Source organism: Oryctolagus cuniculus, chromosome 11 (genome assembly GCF_051225735.1).
Source record: "Oryctolagus cuniculus isolate XC-2025 breed Fujian yellow rabbit chromosome 11, ASM5122573v1, whole genome shotgun sequence".
Taxonomy (NCBI): domain Eukaryota; kingdom Metazoa; phylum Chordata; class Mammalia; order Lagomorpha; family Leporidae; genus Oryctolagus; species Oryctolagus cuniculus.
The window spans coordinates 119,132,819-119,153,457 of NC_142877.1; the positions used below are offsets into that span (position 1 = coordinate 119,132,819).

At 63.9% G+C, this 20,639-nt stretch overlaps 2 protein-coding genes across 14 annotated transcripts in view; one reads left to right on the plus strand and one right to left on the minus strand.

Annotated features, from left to right (window-relative positions):
- Positions 1–2,699, plus strand: part of MPPED1 (metallophosphoesterase domain containing 1) — a 64,147-nt gene extending 61,448 nt beyond the window's left edge. For all 8 annotated transcript variants that reach the window (XM_089307700.1, XM_089307699.1, XM_070053021.2 and 5 more), the window contains 2 exons: positions 385–498; positions 1,404–2,699. In XM_089307700.1, the coding sequence (XP_089163826.1) occupies positions 385–498; positions 1,404–1,522 (233 nt within the window). In that variant the 3' untranslated portion in view covers positions 1,523–2,699. The remainder of the gene's footprint in view (positions 1–384; positions 499–1,403) is intronic.
- Positions 2,700–5,160: 2,461 nt separating this feature from the next.
- EFCAB6 (EF-hand calcium binding domain 6) overlaps positions 5,161–20,639 on the minus strand; it is a 231,497-nt gene continuing 216,018 nt past the window's right edge. For 5 of the 6 annotated variants that reach the window (XM_089307706.1, XM_070053016.2, XM_070053015.2 and 2 more), the window contains 5 exons: positions 12,656–12,886; positions 9,355–9,514; positions 7,728–7,912; positions 6,603–6,752; positions 5,161–5,439 (listed from right to left, as the gene is read on the minus strand). In XM_089307706.1, the coding sequence (XP_089163832.1) occupies positions 5,317–5,439; positions 6,603–6,752; positions 7,728–7,912; positions 9,355–9,514; positions 12,656–12,886 (849 nt within the window). In that variant the 3' untranslated portion in view covers positions 5,161–5,316. Of the gene's footprint in view, positions 5,440–6,602; positions 6,753–7,727; positions 7,913–9,354; positions 9,515–12,655; positions 12,887–20,639 lie in introns of those variants that run through there. The other variant, XM_070053019.2, reaches the window with a different exon arrangement.

Below are 20,639 nucleotides of genomic sequence, written 5' to 3' on the forward strand. Positions count from 1 at the left end.
GCGAGGTCACACGGCAGACGCTGGCACTTAAACCCCGCGGCTCATCTGCGTCCCTCTCCCCTTGGGCGGCCACGTGGGGATCATAGCGGCTGCGGGAGCCTGGCGGTAGACAGGTGCAGGCCACGTGTGTGAGGCTGTGTCGGAGGCTCTGCTCTCGGCCACTGGGGCGCCCTCGGGCCTCCCCTGGCCCTCTCCAGCCTCAGTTTGCTGGTCTCTGCAACGGGTGGGTGCCTGGCCCACCCCCCTCAGTGCAGCCTCCGGAGGAGGGAGAGGCAGGACAGGGTTTGCAGAGTTTGTCGGGGGCGGGGGAGAGCTGTGCCCTGGCCGGGTCCTGAGGCTGGGCCCTCGGGGGACTGTCCCCGGCCCCTGCTCTCTCCCACACAGGCTTCCTGGACTGGGTCCCCAAGAAGATGCAGCGTGTGGGCTGCGTGGAGCTGCTGAACACGGTGCAGAGGCGCGTCCAGCCGCGGCTGCACGTCTTCGGCCACATCCACGAAGGTCGGTGTCGGGGAGGGGCCTGGGCGGGCCGATTCACGGTCAGTCAGGAGGGGAGGAGGAGGGAGGCAACTCCTCCAGGCCTCGGGCTCAGGGTGTGCTCCCTGCAGCCCCCTAACTGCGGTGCCTCTGGTCTAGGGAGTCGGGGAGGGGGTGACACTGGGGCCGTGTGGTGAGAACACCTTGTTGCTTCAGCCTCAGGGTCTGGCATACAGTAGGTGCTTATTAAATGCAGAGGGCAGGCCTGCCTGAGAAGCCTTGGTGGCGTAGATGATCCCCCTCCGGGGCTGGGGCTGGGGCTGGGGCTGCCCCCTTCGCCTGGTGGGCGGGCGGCCGGTCCTGCCTGCGGGCGCCACGGCGAGGGCTTCCCCTGGGAGACCTCAGGCCCCTCCCCGGAGCCTGCTTTCCCTTCCCCCAAGGCCTCCAGGCTCAGCCCTGCTGGGAGGCGCATGGTGGGGGTGGGCTGCAGAGCATCCGGGGGCGGGGCCATCAGCTGAGCCCAGCCCCGGCGCCCCCAGGCATCTGGGCAGAGCCAACGGGGCGGGGAGGGGCAGACAGCTGCGTGCTGTGGCCTGGGACCCCCGTGCCACTGGAGAGGGATGAGGCCTGCGTGGGGGAGGGGTGTCCCTTCCTGAAGGAGGAGGAGACGACAGGTGGGCAGAGGCTGCAAGGCTGGCGGTGATAAGAGTGATGGTGATGGCGGTATGGCCGTGGTGGCGAGGATGACGATGGCGTTGGTGGGGAGGGAGGTGACAGCCGTGTGCTTCCTGCATGCCAGGTGCTGGGCCAAGCACCATGCGGCGTCACCTCTGTTTCATGGGAGACCAAGCCCCAGGGTTTGGGGCGGCTAGCCCCCAACACCGGCACCGCCCAGGAGCTGGCCTGACGGGCGTGCTGCTCCGTTGCAGGGTACGGTGTCATGGCGGACGGGACCACCACCTACGTGAATGCGTCCGTGTGCACTGTGAACTACCAGCCCGTGAACCCGCCCATCGTCATCGACCTGCCCACGCCACGGAGCTCCTGACTGTGCGAGCGCCGCCCCGGCCCGGCTGGCTGCCGGTGCTCAGACGAGGCCTCGGATGGAGAAAATCCGGGTTGGCTGTCGGGACCCCGCGCTCCTTACGCCGTCCTGTGTGTCCTGGCCTGTGCCCCTTGCTGAGGGACCTGTCTGCTCGGGGAGTGACTGAATCTTTACCCGTCTGTGGGAGGGCTGCTACTCCTGGGAGCCTCGGGAGGCTCCCGCACAGACTCTGGGGTGGGGGGGCAGGAGGGTGGTAGCCTCCTTCCCCCCCCCCCCCCCAGGCCGGAGCACGTTTAGGGCACCTTAGGAACCAGGACTGGCCCTGGCCGAGCCCTGGGCCCGAGCGGCACCGGCTACAGTGGCCCGGGGCTACAGCACGCGCTGCCTGGTCACGGGGACTGTGCTGCTCTGCAGGCTGAGGCCACGTGGTCACGTGTGCACCCCCTGCAGGGCCGTGCAGAGCTAGGGTTGGGTGAGGTGGGGGTCGCCCTCTGTATTTGAAACGTCAGCCTTGTGCGCACCCTGCGGCTTAGTTTTTAACGATGTGACACCTCAGTCCTGTTCCTGGCCCCCCCACCGGTATTTCTGCACCTGCTGTACACTGTGCCCTGAGAGGCCCCTCTTCCGCGCCAGGCCGGGGACCCCATTTGCAGACACACAGTCTCCTCCCATCCTCAGAGGGCCCTGCAAAGCAGGCACTGTTGTCCCGCCCGAGCGAGGCGGCGCGGCTCGGCTCGGCTCGGCTCGGCTCGGCTCGGCTCGGCTCCGGCTCCGGCTCCGGCTCCCGCTCCCTCCCCAGCACTGCATGGCCCAGGCGCTGTTCCCAGCGTGGCCTGTGCAGGAGCAGCTCCGGTTCATTTGCGCTCGGGGGCCCTGAAGTCCGAGTCCAGAGCTGGGCGCAACCCAGGGCTGTGGCGGTGGCGAGGTCTCCGGGGTGGCTTTGGTGGCTCCGGCTCTGCTCGGTTGCCACGTGGACCCAGAACTGCGGACTCTAAGAACTGTTTTCTTAAGGTAGCTCCAGAGTGCGGTGTATTTTTATGTGGAGGAGAGAAGCTATGGCGGCAGCTGTGGAAGCTGTGCGCGGGGGAGGGCGGCGGGCTCCGCGGCCTGTGGCGTAGCTCGGTTGTGGCTGTGGTTTTTTTGTCAAGCATGTCAGACAATAAAGTCTTTGTAAAAAGCAGCAGCAGCCCACAGGGCGCCTGCTCCCGTGTCTGGGGGTGGCGGGGGCAGCGCCTGGCGTTCCTGTTTGCTGCAGCTCCCCTGGGCAGGGCGGCCTCGGGGCAGTGGCCTGGACAGCTCTGTGTGGCCCAGGCCCTGACTGCCCCATCTTCCCAAACTCGGCTCCGGCTTGAACCCAGCCCTTGTCAGAGGGCCCAGGTGCGGTCCAGGACAAGCATCGGCCAGGTAGCGGCCCCGCCCCACAGACCCCCGAGCTGCAAAAGGTCTGCTGTCCTCAGCCAGCCACCTGCCCGCCCGCCTGCCCACCCATGTCTCCGTCTGCCTGTCCGTCCAGCTCTCCAGCCAGCCACCGTCCATCTGTCCGTCCACCCACTCATCCGTGAACCCTCCGTGTGTACCCGTGTCCACTGCACACTCGGGGAATGCCCTCAGCAGCTGTGATAGGCCAAGGCGGCAGGTGGTGGGGGTGTGGGGACCAGAGCAAGGGTAAGCCGAGGGTGATGGCGGACGCTGGGTGCCAGTCACGGAGGGGGACAGGAGGAAAGGGACCCTGTTTGGGACCCGTGAGCTGGGGGAGACCTTGGGACGCAGAGGAGCACCTGGTGGCCTGTGGGAGCCTCCCAGGGTGAGTGCCGAGGGCTTGGCACTCGGGGTTCCCATGCCCAGTGTGTCCCCAGGTGACGCCTGGGCACGAGTCCGTGACAGGGGCCCGTGGACGTCCCGCAGTCAAGGCCGGCACCTGCCGGCTGCCCCCGAGGCCCCAGCCCCCAGGGCTCACTCTTGCAGCCCCCATGGAGCTGACCCCTGAGGCACGGTGGTGACCAAGCTGCCAGGCCTTCTGCTTCCTGGAGACCCGCGATGAACGTGTGGAAGGGGCGAGGTCCACGGTGGAGGCGCCCCGACTCTCGCCGAACACCGCCCATGCCTGCCTGGCCACTGGGGTCTGCACACACACAGTCTTAGGCACTCAGGGCCTGCCTCCCCAGGGAGGCGTGGACCACGGGGGTCTTCAGGACCTGGGGCGCCGGCCCTGTCCTCTGCAAACTTCAGGAGAACTTTGGAAGGTTCCTGTGGTCGCCCCCAGAAGCAGATCCTAAGACACGGACTGGGGGTATGTGATGCACTAGGGAGCTCCCACCCAGACAAGGAGAGAGCAGTGCTGCCCTGCCCACCCCACCCTTCCCTCCATGCACAGCTTCTCGGGGCCGTCGCTCCCAGGAGGACGCACACCTGCGCAGCAGCCGGCCTGAGCCATGACCGACAGGCCTCACCTACCTGCGGCTTCGCCGGTTCCAGGCGCCCCTCGGCCAGCCAGGGCTTCCCCTGCCGGGGTGCTGCCCTCGTTCCAGGGAGCACAGTCTGGCTCCTGCCGTCTGGAGTCCCGGTGGACTTCTGTGTTGGACCCCAGCGGGAGGGGGAGCCACCGCGGCAGCTCCTCCAGGTGCAGTGCAAAGCGCGCCTGACGCGGGAGGACTGTGGGAGGCGCTCAGGCAGGCCAGCAGAGGTTGGGGGGACTCCTGCTTCGTGCTGGTGGCCTCTGACTGGCCCTGGGACCCAGCCCTCCAGACTTGCAGAGGCGCTTCGGGGAGGGGGTGATGAGGCCCCTTGTCCTCCGCCCCCTTGGCTCCTACGCCCGTGAGGTGCTGGCATTCGCGCAGGGTCTGGGTGGCATGACGGGGCTGAGCCCCTTCCTCGCGGGAGTCACTTCAGCAGCCCCTCCTGCCCGGGCTGGGGCTGCAGGTGGGGGAGCCCACCCATCCGCACGTCCTACCGCACGGCGGGCACCTTGGCCCTCTGCACGGGTCGCGGGCAGTGCACGTGGGGGCCGCCTGTGCTCCGAGCCCAGCACAGTGGCGCCGCTGAGCCCCGGGAGGGGCGAGTGCATACCTGGCCGCGTGTCAGAGCGTGGCTCCGAGGTGGCCGGCCGCGTGCCCGGGAAAGCTGCCATCTCAGGTCCTTCGCGTCTCGCTGCCGCCGGACGGGCTCCAGCCGGTGCTGCCAAGGGGCCCATGCCACGCACCTGCCCCTCGGCCCCTCCCCCGGGAGCGCCAGGCGGGCCCTGTCACAGCCGAGGGCTCCCGTCCCCGGTGGGCACCGTTGCCAGCCCCTCAGTCCTCACTTCCCCGGGCTTGCCTCAGAGCCCCCCTCACCACGCCTCCGGCCAGACCGGCTCCCCTGGGAACCTCCCGGGAGGCAGCCATTGCCGACGGCTCTGAGCCAACAGAGAGGCCATCCCCAAGAAGGGCCACTGTCACCTGGTCCCGTCAGTGGAGGTGGGCTGCCCTGTGACGAGGCGGGGACGGGGCCCGGTCTGGGGGACCCGCGCAGTGGGGAGCCGGCATGGTCCTGCCCAGGACGAGGAAGCAGGGTGGGGGTGGGGTCGGGTCAGCTCCGGGACCTGGCAGGGGCACCCAGACCCTTGGGGGGCCGCGGTCCTTTCAGAGCCTCGCGGAACATTCCTGATTCCTGCAGACGTATTTTATTTGCTCGGACAGAGGGCGGCGCCTGCGGCACGGCGGGCAGGCCAGGGCCGGCGGCAGAGCCCAGCGGCGGGCAGGTGCAGGCTGCGCCCGGCTCCGGGCCGGCCTCGGAGCGGCGTCAGGGGGGCTGGCGCGGGGCTACTGCAGGAAGGCGCGCAGAAAGTCATTGTAGGAGATTCTGGAGGACAGCGTCTTGTCGTAGTACTCCAGGATGTGGAAGAACTCCTCCTCCGACAGGTTGATGCTGTACAGCCGCAGCACCTGCGGCCAAGACGTGCGGGCGTGGGCCTGGCGCGGGCCCGCTCGGCGTCGCCCCACCTTCTGCCGGGCAAGGGGACCCCTCCCTGCCTTTCCCGATGGGAGGTTAATGACTGCCCCGTGCCCGAGCAGAGCTGAGGGTAGAGAGGGGGCTGGGGGGACCTGGCCACAGGGCCTGAGGCTGGTGGGGGCCAGCCCGGGAGCAGGCACAGGACAGTGCCACAGCCTGGCCGCCCAGCAGAGCCGACTGCCCTTGACCCTCGGTGACATGGCTGCTGCGGGTCTGGCTCACGGGGACAGTCCCCCAGGCTCTCTGGCCAGTGGAACCCAAGTGTGAATGCTGTGTGTAGTTTTCTGTCTCCATTCCAGGAGAGGGCCATGTCCCTTTTCCCTCTGTGTCTGGAATGTTGATATGATGCTGGGACTCCAGCAGCCAGCTTGTACCATGAGGGGGCCCTGGGGAGGAAGCCAGGTGTGGAGGACAGTGGAGCACAGGTAGACCCTGGCCAGCTCTGGACTTGCTGCCTGGTGCCAGCGAGCAGCAGACCTGAGTGAGCTGCCGTTAGTTCCCGGTTATTTGCAGCTGAAACAATCACTAACAGAGTAACTTTCCATCTCTGTGTTGTGCTAAGGGGAGCCCAGGAAGGCGGGTGGAGGAGCCCTGGGGCCGCCGGCCTGGCTGGGTCGAAAGCAGCAGTGGACGCTGAGGCTGCGGGTCCGAGAGGTCCCAGCAGAGCCCATCTGACCCCCAGGGCTCCATGGAAGCTGCATTTCCCCGCCCACTCCCGGCTGCCGCTGCCCCGGTGGGTGTCTGGGAAGCTGCCCAGAGAGGAGCAGAGAACCCTGGCTGGGGCCCGGGAGAGCCGCTGTGCCCGTGAGGCTATGGCGGGGCCCCGGGGCACAGGCCTGCCATGCAAGGCAGGGCCACGGCTCACTGTGGTGCAGGCGGCAGAGCCTGCTCCCTGTCGGTGGTGGGACTGGGGAAGCCCCCGACCTGGCCAGGCCTCCGAGGAGCAGGTGCCCTGGGGACGAGCAGGGAGGCTGAGCCCAGGCTGGGGAGCGCCCAGAGGGGCTGTGCGGGAGGAGAACCAAGTGGACCCGAGGGCCCCGGGCGGGGGCGGGGGCAGGGAGGGGGTCCTTGCGGTTTCCGGCCCGGCCGTGCTCACCTTCCTGAAGTCGGCCACGCTGAGCAGCCCCGAGCCGCTGGCGTCGTAGGTCTTGAAGGTGCGCCGCATGGGCCGCCAGCAGTGCACGATCTTCGGCTGGATGCGCAGCAGAGCCGCGTAGAAGGAGGCCGTCTCCGCGCCCGCCTCCTCCTGGAACCCGCCACCGGGGAGGGGAGGGGAGGGTGAGGGCGGGGCTTCGGGACACTGGCCGCCCCCCTGGCCTGGCCCTGCTGCAGGGGGGCTGGGGACCACGAGGGCCGCCTGCCTCTGGGGGCGCTGCCTGCAAACGGCCTGGCTCCTACATGCCCCCGCCTCCAGCACAGGAGCTGGGAGGTGTGGCAGGCCACACCCCCTCCGGGAGAGGGCCACGCCCACCCCAGGTTGAGGTCCAGTTTGAGGAGGAGCAGAGATTCCGTCCGGGGTCTGCACTAGCTGCTGTGTGAGCAGGCCGTGCCAGCAGTCGCTGACCCAGGCCAGCCGCAGATGGCAGCACAAGCCCCGTTTCAGGACCGCGATGGGCGCAGGGTTCGGGTGCTCACACTTGTCCTACTGGTCAGCGCCGGATGCCCATGCGCTGCCGGAGGAGCCGGGGCCTGGACTGGCTTGCTCTCACCATGCCCGGCTTCCGCCGCAGCACCCACGGCCACCCAGCCCTGGCCTCCAGCTTGCTCCGCCCCCTCCCCCGAGGTCTCTGCACCAAGGCTTCCGAGAGCCAGAGCCGGTTTGGCCGCAGAAGGAAGCAGGGACACGGACCTGCTCCCTGCCAGAGAGGACCGGGCCCACGGCAGGTGGCCCTGAGCCAGAGGCACTGGTCTGTGGAGGCCTGACCAGCGGCAGAGCGGGCCGGGGGCGGCCAGGGCGTCTGCACTGCCTGTGTCCCGAGCCGGCCTCGCTGTGCGCTGGGGAGTGGGGAGCGGGCAGTGGGCCGGGTGGTGGCCAGGGCGTCTGCACTGTGTCCCGAGCCGGCCTCACCTTGCGCTGGGAGCGGGGAGCGGGAGCGGGAGCGGGAGCGGGAGGGGGAGCGGGAGGGGGAGCGGGAGCGGGAGCGGGAGCGGGCCGGGCGGTGGCCAGGGCGTCTGCGAGCCGGCCTGCTGGGGAGTGGGCGGGGCCGGGTGAGCGGCTCACCATCTTGTGGGCGTTCTGGATCTTCAGCCGGTGCAGCAGCGAGGTCTCCTTGGCCTGCAGCAGCAGGACGCAGCTCTGCAGGAAGGCGCAGTAGGCGAAGCGGCCGGTGTTCCGCAGGTCGTACTTGGCCAGCAGCCGCCGGCTCTCCTCCGGGCTGACGTCCAGGCTGAACTTCTCCACGAGCCCTAGAGACGGAGGGGCGGCTCAGCGGGCGGCGCCCGCTCGCTCACGCACCTGTCCTCGCTGGTGCACCTGTCGGTTCATCCCAGACCCTCTCTGCCGTGGGCCCTGGGTCCCTGCCTCAGAGGGACTCACGGATGGCAGACAGACAGACGGACAGAAACAGGCATGCAGAGCTCCAAGTGCCCCAGGGACTGCCCCTGCTGCTGCTGGGGGTCACATATCCCGACAGTGGACAGAGAACCTCAGGAGCCACGACCAGAGGGGGAGGTGGGGTGCTCCCGCAGGTGAGGCAAGGGGCTCCCACTGGGCCCTGCAGTCCACCAGCGGCCAGCTGGCTCCAAGACCCGCTCTTGCCCATTTGCACCCCGAGTTTTCAGCCAGTGACGAGCCCCGCTGTGGGGTGCTCTCCAAGACCTCTCGGGGGGTGGGTCTCCTGGCTGCCACGAGGCCGGCACCTCTACACCCAAACACCCGCTCCAGTCCTCGACAACACTGCTCTCGGAGCAATAGCTCACGACCGAGGCTCGCTGGGTGCGATCTTAGCGCAGCCTCCGGTTTGCCCGCATGGAGCCAAGCACCGGGGCCCGGCATGAGTGCTGTGCCGCTCGCCGAGGCCGACCAGGAGAACCGGGGCAGCAGACTGCACACAGATGGTGCCGCAGACCACGTGCAGGCGGAGGCTGCTGCGTGCAGGCCAGCGGGGGCTCTGCGTCGGGCACCTGTGGCCATCCAGGCACAGCCAGCGTCTGAGGAGCCCAAAGGGACCGTCAGACGGGGCGGGAGGCACAGCGCAGCTCGTGAGTGCGTCGGCGTCATTCGTGCTGTGCTGAGCTATGGGAGCGTGGAAGCCTGGCAGGAGCTGGCTGGCGGGAGCTCGCGGGGGACGAGAAAGAGCAGTGACAAGGCCCAGGGCGTACGTGAGGGTGTCCCGTGCTCAGCGGAGAGGCCTCAGTGAGCCGGCCTCGTGGCGTTGTACTTAACTTCTAGGTGTTCTTCCCGGGAGCTGTCAGGAGCCGAGCCCTCGTGACTGATGTCAGCAGTGGAGGCTCTCGGGCCAGCCCCTGCCCTCCCTTACAGAGGGGGCAGGGTGGTGGCGTGACGTCACTGCCCCCCACCCCCCATAAAGTGCCAAGGGAGCAATCTGCCACAGTGAGCGGAGTCTAAACCAGGCAGGGTAAGCGACACAAGGGGCAAACAGAACCCAGCGCAAACAGCAGAGGGCGCAGGAGTGCCCGTCCCCCTCCTCCACCTCTCCCACCCCCTCAGAGTCTGTGGACAGTCCTACGGGCCCGCGGCCACGGCCACGGCTGATTTCTGATGGCGAGCCCTGGGGGAGGGCCGACCTCACCCCCGGCAGGCGGGGATCCTGCGAGCCCCCGGCTGGCTTCCTGCTTCCCCGCTCCCTCCCTCGCACCCTGGGGTCTGGGCCTGTGCCCCCACGAACCGAGGAACTGGGCGGCGGTGACCTCCCCGCGCCTGTCCGTGTCCATGGCCTTGCACTCGCGCAGCAGCTCGCGCCAGCAGCCCTGCAGCTTCTTCCTGAGCCTGCTCTCTATGGGCTCACAGTTCTGCAAGGGGGCGTCCGCGGCTGCGCTCGGCGGAGTCTGCGGGAGACGGGGAAGGGAGGGCCTCTGAGCCGGGGACCCCGCAGGGCGTCCTGGGCAGTCGGGACACCGGCCTGGCCGTCACGTGGGCAGGAACGGCCAGAGAGGCTAGCTGTCATTTACCTGGGGGCTGTCCTTGCGGCAAAGGCTGCCAGCCAAACTGGTGCTGGAAGCGGCACGCAGCCGTGTGCGTGTGTGTGCACGTGTGTGTGCGTGTGAGTGTGCACGCATGTGTCTTCCTCCCGAACCCTGTGCCTTTCCCACTACCGCTGGTCACCAGGCCAGCCCCCCGGAAGCCTCCGCCTCTCCTCAGACCTGCCCACTCCACCTTGTCTGACCACCGCCCCCACCCCCACCTGGCTCCAGGCCGCCGTGGCCTCTGACCTGACTGCCAGCCCCTCCAGCTGCACCCGGAGGTCTTTCGGGGTCCCTCCAGCCCCCGAGGAGTGAAGGTCTGTCTCCTCCATCCTAGGGGCTCCTGACGGATAACCCCAGGTCTCCCACCCAGCAGTTCTACAGACAAGGTGCCCTGGGCCCCAGGGCAGAGCCCACTCTCGCTTCTTCTAGCTTCTAGAGGCCCCTCCCCTCTTCACCGCTGGCAACACGCAGGGGGCTCTCTCGGGCCACAGCTCACGCTGCCCCCTGCCTCCCATCCCCCGTGAGCCCACCCAGACGCTCCTGGAGCCTGGTCCATCTGCACCCTTGCAGCGACAGGGGACGGGGCTGGGCTGCGGCCATCTTGGGGTGCTCCCGACCCCCCAGGTCTGCTCCGCCTCCCACCTTTGAAAGCACTGCACTGGCACTTGTCTGCTGTGCTTGCCTGCCGTCCCCCCATGAGGTATGAATAGGCAGGCAGCTAGTTAGGCCTGGGTGAGCTGGAACCCTGCAGCCTGCAGCCCTGTTATCTCTTTACCTGTCAGTCTAAACCGCCACCTTCCCAGGATGCCCCTGTGTCTCACCTGGGACCAGAGACAACACAGGGACAGCAAACTCCATGAGGTACCCTAAAACCCCGATGGCCTCACTTGTGCTACAGCAGCACCCTCACCCCATAAAGGGGGCTGAGCAGGGGGAGAGCCCCCTTCTTGCCCTGGGCCACGGCTGGGAGTGCCACGCAGACTTCTCCTCTCACTCATGTGGTCTGCCTCCACGTGGTGCAGCCCAGGCCCACACGGGAATGTCTGTTCTCACTCATGTGGTCTGTCTCCACGTGGCATGGCCCAGGCCCACACGGCAATGTCTGTTCTCACTCACGTGGTCTGCCTCCACGTAGTGTGGCCCAGGCCCACACGGGAATGTCTATTCTCACTCACGTGGTCTGCCTCCACGTAGTGTGGCCCAGGCCCACACAGGAATGTCTGTTCTCACTCACGTGGTCTGCCTCCATGTGGCACAGCCCACGCTCACATGGGAATGTCTGTCCTCACTCACGTGGTCTGCCTCCACATGGTGTGGCCCACACTCACATGGGAACGTCTGTCCTCACTCACGTGGTCTGTCTCCACGTGGCATGGCCCAGGCCCACATGGGAACGTCTGTCCTCACTCACGTGGTCTGTCTCCACGTGGCACGGCCCAGGCCCACACGGGAATGTCTGTCCTCACTCACGTGGTCTGTCTCCACGTGGCATGACCCGGGCCCACATGGGAATGTCTATCCTCACTCACGTGGTCTGCCTCCACATGGTGTGGCCCACACTCACATGGGAACGTCTGTCCTCACTCACATGGTCTGTCTCCACGTGGCACGGCCCAGGCCCACACGGGAATGTCTGTCCTCACTCAAGTGGTCTGTCTCCACGTGGGATGGCCCAGGCCCACATGGGAACGTCTGTCCTCACTCACGTGGTCTGTCTCCACATGGCATGACCCGGGCCCACATGGGAATGTCTATCCTCACTCACGTGGTCTGCCTCCACATGGTGTGGCCCACACTCACATGGGAACGTCTGTCCTCACTCACATGGTCTGTCTCCACGTGGCACGGCCCAGGCCCACACGGGAATGTCTGTCCTCACTCACGTGGTCTGTCTCCACGTGGCATGACCCAGGCCCACACGGGAATGTCTGTCCTCACTCACGTGGTCTGCCTCCATGTGGCACGGCCCAGGCACACACGGGAATGTCTGTCCTCACTCACGTGGTCTGTCTCCACGTGGCATGGCCCAGGCCCACACGGGAATGTCTGTCCTCACTCACGTGGTCTGTCTCCACATGGTGCGGCCCACACTCACATGGGAACGTCTGTCCTCACTCATGTGGTCTGTCTCCACGTGGCATGGCCCAGGCACACACGGGAATGTCTGTCCTCACGTGGTCTGCCTCCACGTGGCACGGCCCAGGCCCACACGGGAATGTCTGTCCTCACTCACGTGGTCTGCCTCCACGTGGCACGGCCCAGGCCCACACGGGAATGTCTGTCCTCACTCACGTGGTCTGTCTCCACGTGGCACGGCCCAGGCCCACACGGGAATGTCTGTTCTCTGTTAAACAAATCTGCGCCTCTACTTAGAGCCAGGACCTGGAGGTATGAGGTACGAGGCCCACAGCAGCCCAGAGGCAGGGGCCTGGGCGTGTGGCCAGCTGCAGAAGCCCCCGGCACGGAGGAGGTGTGGGATTAGCACGTGCGGCCCGAGGAAGCACAGTGAGCACGGGGTGTGCGCCGTGCACACGCAGGCCACGGCTCCCCCGCGTGCTCCGCATGGCACCTTCTCAGCCACGGGAGCCCCCCGTGCCCGCTCAGGGCCGGGGCCGGCGCTCAGACCGCTCAGACCGGCCTGGGCCTAAAGTCAGGTCTCTGCCTACCTGGGGGACCCGGCATACACGAGGCGCCACCGGGAGCCTCGCTGGTTTCAGCTTCAGGACGGGCGCATCACCTCTTGCCTGCGGCTGTCTACCCTGGCCTGCACTTCCTGCCAAAGACCTGCCCGCTGCCCGCGCCTGCCATGTCCTGCTCCTGCCCGTAGCCCCTCTCTTCTCCCCCCACTCTACAAGGCAGCAGACACCACGGACCCACAGTGAGCCCCTCCTCCGTGCCCCCACCCAGGTTCACCCCCTGCCTGCAGCCTGGGGACCCCAGGGACACCAAGGCTCCCCGGGCCCGTGGTTTGTGGGTCTGGTGGGAGGCGGGGCGAGGACTCACGCGGGAGTGACTCCGCGGTTTTAACCCTGCGCTCAGCTCACAGGAAGGCAGAGCCACGGCAGATCTGGTCGATTCCGAGAGCTCAGGGACGCTGCTGCCTCTCTGGGCGCCGGCCGAGTCGCCCGAGGCCGCTGGGGTGGCCGCCTGCTCTGAGCTGAACCGGCTCAGGAAGTCCAGGTACTTGAGCCTGCCCTTGGCGTTGACCGGCATCTCGCTCCAGAGCCTGTCAAACTGGAGGGGAGACAGACGTCACCGCAGGGAGCGGGACCCACGGCTGGGGATGCTGAGGCCCACAGCAGCGAGAAATAAAAACACAGGAAACCCACGTGGGCTCCACGCGTGAGGCCGCCAGAAGCCCCGAGAAGCCGAGATGAGGATCGCTTGCGGCTTCCGCCGGGCATGTTTTAACTGAACTGGGCCCTCAGCGAGCAGTCTTGGGACAGTAAATCTTGTGATTAGCCACAGTGACGGAGAGCACTTGAGGAGGAAACGTCAATCCACCCCAGGCCCCGCCTCCACCCCAGGGAGCCCAGGTCCTGGTTTCTCCTCCTCCCAGGGACACCTGGGCTCTGCTAACAGCCCGCCCGGGGCCGCAGCCGTCAGCCACTGGCTTTGCAGCCGCAATGTATTTCTCCCTCAGGGCCAAAAAATGTCTTCTGGCAAGATGAAAAGGGAGGCGGCGGCAAACCAGGGAGAAGTTTACGGCTCTGCTGTGGCTGCGCTGCCGCCGACTGGCTCAGAACCGCGTGCGGCACAGACAGGACCAGGCGCGGGACCGGTTCCCGGGGAGCCACTCTGGCCCATTCGAGGGCCTTCAGCGAGCCGAGGAGAACGGTGCCTTGCTTGCACGGAGCCCAGCCCTCGGCCTGGCTGTCGGGGGACGCGGGAGGCACAGACTCTGCCCTCTGCTCCCCACCCCCCACCCTGGGCGCCTGGGCCTCTGCTGCTGTTCCCCAAAGACCACGGAAAGGCGAAGTCCCGGCTCCACCTGGAGGCCTGGATTCTCCTGGAGCTGCCGCGCCAGCCCTCCCCCGGGGCCCTGGGAGAGCGCGCGTGCGTGCACGCCGCGTGCCTCGGGTGGGAGCTCCTGCCCTCCGTGTGCCAACACTGTGCACACTGTCCCCCTGTGGGTGTGCAACGGGGTGAGGACGTGGTGGGAGGGGATCACTCTCAAGGCTTCCTTCGGGGGCTTTCAACTTCGGAACTCGCTGAACCAGCACGCATGGCGACAGTGTGAGATCCTACCGAAACGGTAAAAGCCACAGCCAACTTGGGCCTCTGTGGAGCAGCCCTCACCCCGCGGCGCCGCACACACCGGCTGGTTCCCGGGAAGGGCTCTGTCTGCAGGCACAGACTCACTCCCGGGGAGCGGTGGGGCAAACACCTCTCGGTCCTGACCTCCTGATACGCCCTCCTCCATAAAACGCCCGGCTGGTGGGCAAATGCTTTTCATTATTTTCATTTTACTTGAAGGGCGGGGCTCTCCCATCCTCTGGGTCACTCCCCAAGCACCCACAACCGCTGAGGCTGGGCCAGGCTGAAGTTGAGCTGCTGTGGGTCTCCCACACGTGTGGCAAGGACCCACGTACGGAGCCAGCATGGCTGTCTCCCCGGTGAATTGCAGGAAGCTGGATGGGAGGGAAGTGGAGCCAGGACTTGACCCACGCACTCCAATGCGGGACACGGGTGCCCCACGTGCTGGTGTCTTAACTGCTGCACCTGACACCAGCCCCAACAGAGACTCCGCACTGTGGAGTACAAATGAGGCGCAGGAAAGCACCGGGCGTTGAAGAGCCGCTGACCCCGAAGGCGGGCAGATGAGAACTTGGAAGTCGACCCGGGGGGCGGGGGCTGGGCCTGGCGGCGAGGACACCGGCAGAGACGCCTGTGTCCCACCTCAGGGTGCCTGGTTCGATCCCCGGCTCCTGCTGATACAGACCCCGGGAGGCAGCAGTGGTGTTTGGTAGCTGGGGCCCTGTCTGGGTTAAGGTCCTGGTCCCTGGTTCTGGCCTGGCCTAGTCCCTGTCACTGTGCGCATCTGGAGTGAACCAGTAGCTGGAGCGCTCTCTCCCTCCACTTCTATAAATAAATAAATAAATAAATAAATAAATAAATTCCACCCTTAGGCCCTCCATGTTGGGGTTCAAAGCCCTCTTGGGATGGGAGACAAGGCCTGGGGTGACGCCCAGCTGAGGAGCTGCCCTGGAGACCCTCCCTCAACAGTCAGGTCCCCAGCTCAGCGCAGGGCTGGTGATGCTGAACACGGGCTCGGTGCGGCCCGGCTGGCATCGGCGGGCCCTGGGCTCCTGTTCAGCTTCTCTCTCCATCACAGACCCGGCTCCGTGAGGCCCGGCTGGCATCGGTGGGGCCCCGGGCTCCTGTTCAGCCTCTCTCTCCATCACAGACCCGGCTCCGTGAGGCCCGGCTGGCATCGGCAGGGCCCCGGGCTCCGGTTCAGCCTCTCTCTCCATCACAGACCTGGCTCCGTGTGGCCCGGCTGGCATTGGCGGGGCCCCGGGCTCCTGTTCAGCCTCTCTCTCCATCACAGACCCCAAGCGGCCGAGGGCGCTCCTGGGCCCTGAGCCCAGAGCTCTCAGCACTCCCCTGGGCTCAGTCCAGCCAAACACACGCTCTCCACAGACAATCGAGCTACCAGAAACACAAACGGGCAAAAAGCACGCTGAGGTTTTAGACCCAGTAGAGGACACAGGATGACTACGTGTGAAATCAAGAATCAAAGGCTGGCGTTAAAGTGCGGGGCCGGCCCCGCACTGCAGAGGGTGAAGCTGCGGCTGCGCTGGCAGCGAGTCCCGGCTGCTCCCCTTCTGGTCTAGCTCCCTGCTTGGGTCCCTGCCACACGCGGGGGAGACCAGACGGAGACCTCAGCTCCTGGCTCTGGCCCGGCCCCGCCCCAGCCACTGCAGCCTTCCGAGGAGTGAACCAATGGATGCAAGATTTCTCTCTGTCTCTGTCTGCAACTCTGCCTTTCAAATAAATCCATAAATCTTTTAAAAATAACAAACAAAAAGTAATGTATAAACAGAGTAGTGGATATTAATATTAAAATGAACAATAAAAGGAGATCAGACTCAGAATCCTTGAAATAAAAAATACCATCACTGAAAAGATGAAAACAATCGATGCGTGGAGCAAACAACAAACCGCGCACGGCTGTGAGAGACGACGATGAGGCCGAAGACGGATCCCAGGCTGCGGCCGGTCAGACGGCCCTGGGAGACTGGATAGAGTTCCCGGGACACGGCCACAGCTGCGGGGCACCCAGTGGACACGGTCTGAGAAGCAGCATCGAGGGAAGCCCCAAGACGCTGGAGCGGCCTCTGTAAAGCACTGGAAGTGACTGCCAACTCACACTCCGCCCCCCCACCCCCAAAACCCTTCTACAGCTATGACAAAGTAGAGATTTTCTAAGACAAAAACTTAGTTTAGCCTCAACAGGCTATGCCTAGGGGGTAAGGAAAGAAAATGATCCTGGAGTAGAGAGCCACGCCCAGTGCACGGAGCAGCAGCCCAAGGTCTAACTTGTGCAGAAAAAAAAAAAAAAAGACACAGGCAAAATGCTGAGTGAGGATGGAGAACCTGAGCGGCAAGGTAACACCCTTGTGTCCTTGGGAACACTGCGAAGCCTGGGCTTTGTCTTGTGACAGACGTCAAGGTGAAGGCATGCTGCTGCTAAGGACAGAACAACCTGGGAGGAGGGGAGGAGCCCGCTGTGAGGCTGAGGTGCCAACTGCTGTGCTGAGCAGGCACTTCCTGGGGGAAAGAACCTCAAAGAGCTCCATCCAGAAAAGGAGATTTTAAAATGATATAAAGGCAATTCTTAAAAAGCACAAAGCTATACAACAGGAATGAACCTACACATCAGTTATCACAATAAGTATAAATGAACCAAAAACCCATGTAAATGACAGAGATCATCTGATCAGATTTGGAAAAAAATCCAGTTCCAGGCAGTTTATAACAACACACACAAACTACAAGTGCAGGAGGGCCAAAGATTAACAACAAAGGGGCTGGCGCTGCAGCTCACTAGGCTAATCCTCCGCCTTGCAGCGCCGGCATACCAGGTTCTATCCTGGTTGCCCCTCTTCCAGGCCAGCTCTCTGCTGTGGCCTGGGAGTGCAGTGGAGGATGGCCCAAGTGCTTGGGCCCTGCACCCCATGGGAGACCAGGAGAAGTGCTTGGCTCCTGCCATCAGATCAGCGCGGTGCGCCAACCGCAGCAGCCATTGAAGGGTGAACCAACGGCAAAGGAAGACCTTTCTCTATGTCTCTCTCTCTCACTGTCCACTCTGTCAAAAACAACAACAACAACAACAACAAAGGAGAACTAGATACACCAAACACTAAGCCAAAGAAACCCAGAGTGGTTACAGGAACATGAGATAAAACAGACTTCGAGCCAAACACTATACTCCAGGCGCAAAGCAGGAATCGCACTTACTAGGAGGATGCAATAATGCCAAGTATGCATGCGTTCAATTGTAAAAACTTGGAAAATGTGTAATGAAAATGGACAGAATTTTCAAAAATGGATGAATCACCATCGCGGTGGGAAATCTCAGCCTCCCCCTCAGCGACTGGCGCACCAAGCAGACTGGAAAGATAAAGACTCTCTGGAGGCAGCACTGTCGTGTGGATTCTGACCGGAGCCTGTGGAACTCTCCCTCTGACAGCCGCAGGCTGTGCACTGTCACACACCACGGAGAAACACGTGTGAAACATGACAACACGTCAGACCTCAGCCATCTCCAAGTGCTGATGTCACTCATGACATTCTCTGGTGACAGCAGAGTTAATTTGTGAGTTAACACCTTTTTAGAAACTCATTCACCTGGAAAACCCAGTACATTTCTAAAGATTTTATGGGTTAAAGAAGGAATCAGGTGGACATAAAATTATAGAGAACTGAATTACGATCTTAGACTACATGTCAAAACCCTGATGCAGCTAACACGGACGCTAGATGGGAAAACATCGTTCCAGACGCTCATTGGGAAATGAAGAAGAACTGACATCAAAGGCTGTGCCCATCCGACACCAAAACGGGGCCCGGATAGAGCAGGAATGAACGTGACGGAAAGCAGGGATGCTGCGTCAGTGAGCCACAGGAGAGTCCTCTTTTAAGTGCAGATTTACATATTTACTTGAACGTCAGGGTTACAGCGAGAAGGGGAGAGACACACACAGAGAGGGCTTCCATCTGCTGGTTCACCCCCGAGATGGCTGTGATGGCCAGGGCTGAGCCAGGCTGGAGCCGCGAGCCAGGAGCTCCATCCTGGTCTCCCACGTCGGGTGGCAGGGGCCCACGCACTCAGGCCACCCTCTGCTGCTTTTCTAGGCCCTCAGCGGGGAGCTGGATCAGAAGTGGAGCAGCTGGGATTTGAGCTGGTGCCCATACGGGATGCCGGCATGGCCGGTTGCAGCTTGACCTGCTGCACCACAACGCCGGCCCCCTAAGTTGACTCTTTGAACACATGCATGAAACAGGAAAGGTTTGGCAAGATTAGACTGGGAGAAAGACACAAGGAAGGAGAAAGGTGGTCTAATTCGATTCAGCAGAGCCAGAAAGATGAGATGGAATGATCAGTGGCTTTGTGCCAATCCATTTGAACATTTCGAGAAAGGTGGGGAAAAATCTCATTTACAAGTGACCCAGAGAGCGGAGCAGCAGGAGGCCGGGCAGCACCGCAGCCCAGAGAGGGGCACCACAGCCCAGAGGCATCCACAGGACAGCGACAGGCCCTGGGGCGGTGCGAGGCGGTCGCTCCACACCTACCCAGATTCTTCCAGAAAGATAGAAAAAAGGGAGTAACCCGGGTCCCACCTCCAGGGCCAGGGCAGCCCTGCCTCCAAAGCCAGTCACGGACGGTGGCCAACGAGAAGTCCCGAGGAATGACAAACACGCATGCGACCCCCACACCAAACTTCTGCCAGCGGAGCTCAGCGCTGCCGGAAGGCTTTCAACGACTGCAACCAAACAGGGTTCCCACCAGGAACGCAGACTGCATTTCACATGAAGAAGTCCACGAATGTAACTTCCCGTATTAATAATATCGCAACAGATACAGGTAAAGAATGTGATGGACTCGATATCCACGGAGACAGGGGTTGACAGGCCTTAGCACGAGCGATGAACAGGAACCGCTCACCCAGACAAAGCCTAGCCAAGGAACACGGCTCTCTCCTGCAGCAGGGGCTCTCCCGCGGAGACCCGGGGAGTCCGTCAGCATAGCTCCTACTGCACGCTGCACCCGGGGTCCAGGTGCTGCCCGGAGCAAGGACAGGATGTGCAGGACATGCAGGCTGGAAGACCAAGTCCAAGTGCCACTGCTCCCAGGGGTGACCTGGGGACACGATCCACACTCAAAATCTGCTGACAAACTGCTGGGACCAGCGAGAGAACTTGGCAAGGCAGCAGTGTTGGAAGTATTTTGTTACAGTAAAAACACAAAGAATCTGAGGATGCTCAGGGCCTCCAGGCCAGAAAACCAGAACTCGATGAGACAGTAAGGGAAACCCAGACAGACAGACAGACAGACAACCTGCCGGGGACAGGCAGGGATCGGAAAGACGCTGTTTCTTACCAAAGAAATGAAATTCGCGCGTGCAATTCCAATACCCCCCCCACCACCACCCAGAGACCAGCCCTTTGTGGGAAGTGACCAGTGGACTCTGACCCCTGCGTGGCCGTGGCTAAGGCACATGCAGCAGTGAGACTTACGAAGCCAGTCGTGAGGATGCTGACTGACTAGTACCGTGTATTAACTCAAGGATGGAAAAAATCCCAGTGAGCAGGGTCCACAGAGGGGACCCGGTAAACGCCGGAGCTGGCGTCGCCAGTGGCGGGGAAATCTCGCGATTCAAACGCGGTGCTGGGAAAACCACCACCAGTACAGGGAAGCGGAGGACGACAGCGCTGCGTTCCCGGGGCGGAGAAGCGTGAGGTGCAGACAGAAAAACCTGAGAGTGCGGTCACACCCTAACCATCTCGGAACAGGTAAGAGTGTCCAACCGAGGGCACAGGTGGACGCGTTTGTCTAAGGACAGCCGCAGGTGCACGCACGCTGGCTAAGGCTCTGCACGGCAGCTCCTCCCGGGTCTCCCCCACTTCCTGGGAGGCTCCTCCTCTCCCTATCTTTCAGCACCGGAGGCCCAGAGCGCAGCCTCTCCTGCCACTACTCCCGCACGCTGCGGGCTCGAGCCGTCACCCAGAGCCTGCAGCCTCTGCCAACCTCACCCAACACAGACGGCGACACGCCCGGGCTCGCTGCACTCGGTCGGCTTAGCGTCCAGAGAGCAGCACTTAGAGGTGCATGGGCCCTGACGTGTGGGTCGGGAAGCTTCCTTGGTGGACGCGCGGCGTCTCTGATAGGCAGAGCAGGCAGCCGGCACGTCATCCATCTGTGTCAACATTCAGAGGGAGATGTCTGTCGTCCACATGGAGGAAGCGGGAATCTCTGTTAGAACCTCTGTCCGTGACACGCGACTGAGTCCCCCAGCCTCAGACAGGTGCCCGCGTCCGTGTCCAGGCTCTGTGCCCCCTCCCCGGGGCGGGCAGAGGGGGCACATCTGCACCTGGCTTTGGTGCTGCCCGCGGCAGAGCTGTTTGGAAACAACCCTGCATTTCCCTCAGCAAAGCTGAGCACAGAGAAACGCCTTACGAAGGTGCTCTCTTAGGGAAGTGGAACCGGACGCTCGGTGCTCTGAAAGCCTTCGGCGGGTGCACCCACAGGGCCGGGGGCCAGGGGCCGGGAGCTGGGGGCCGAGGAAGCCAGGGGACTCGCACCCTCAGGCTCTGCTTGCAGGTGGAAGGGTGTGCAGGGAGCGCCTGGGCCGGAGCCTGCCCAGAGCAGAGGAAGGGGACGGTGCTGCTTCGTTGGGATGCGGGTGCTTGCTGTTACTATGATTATCAATTATTCTTTTATCTGAACTCACATTCCTCAGAACGGGGCGTGGATTTGAGA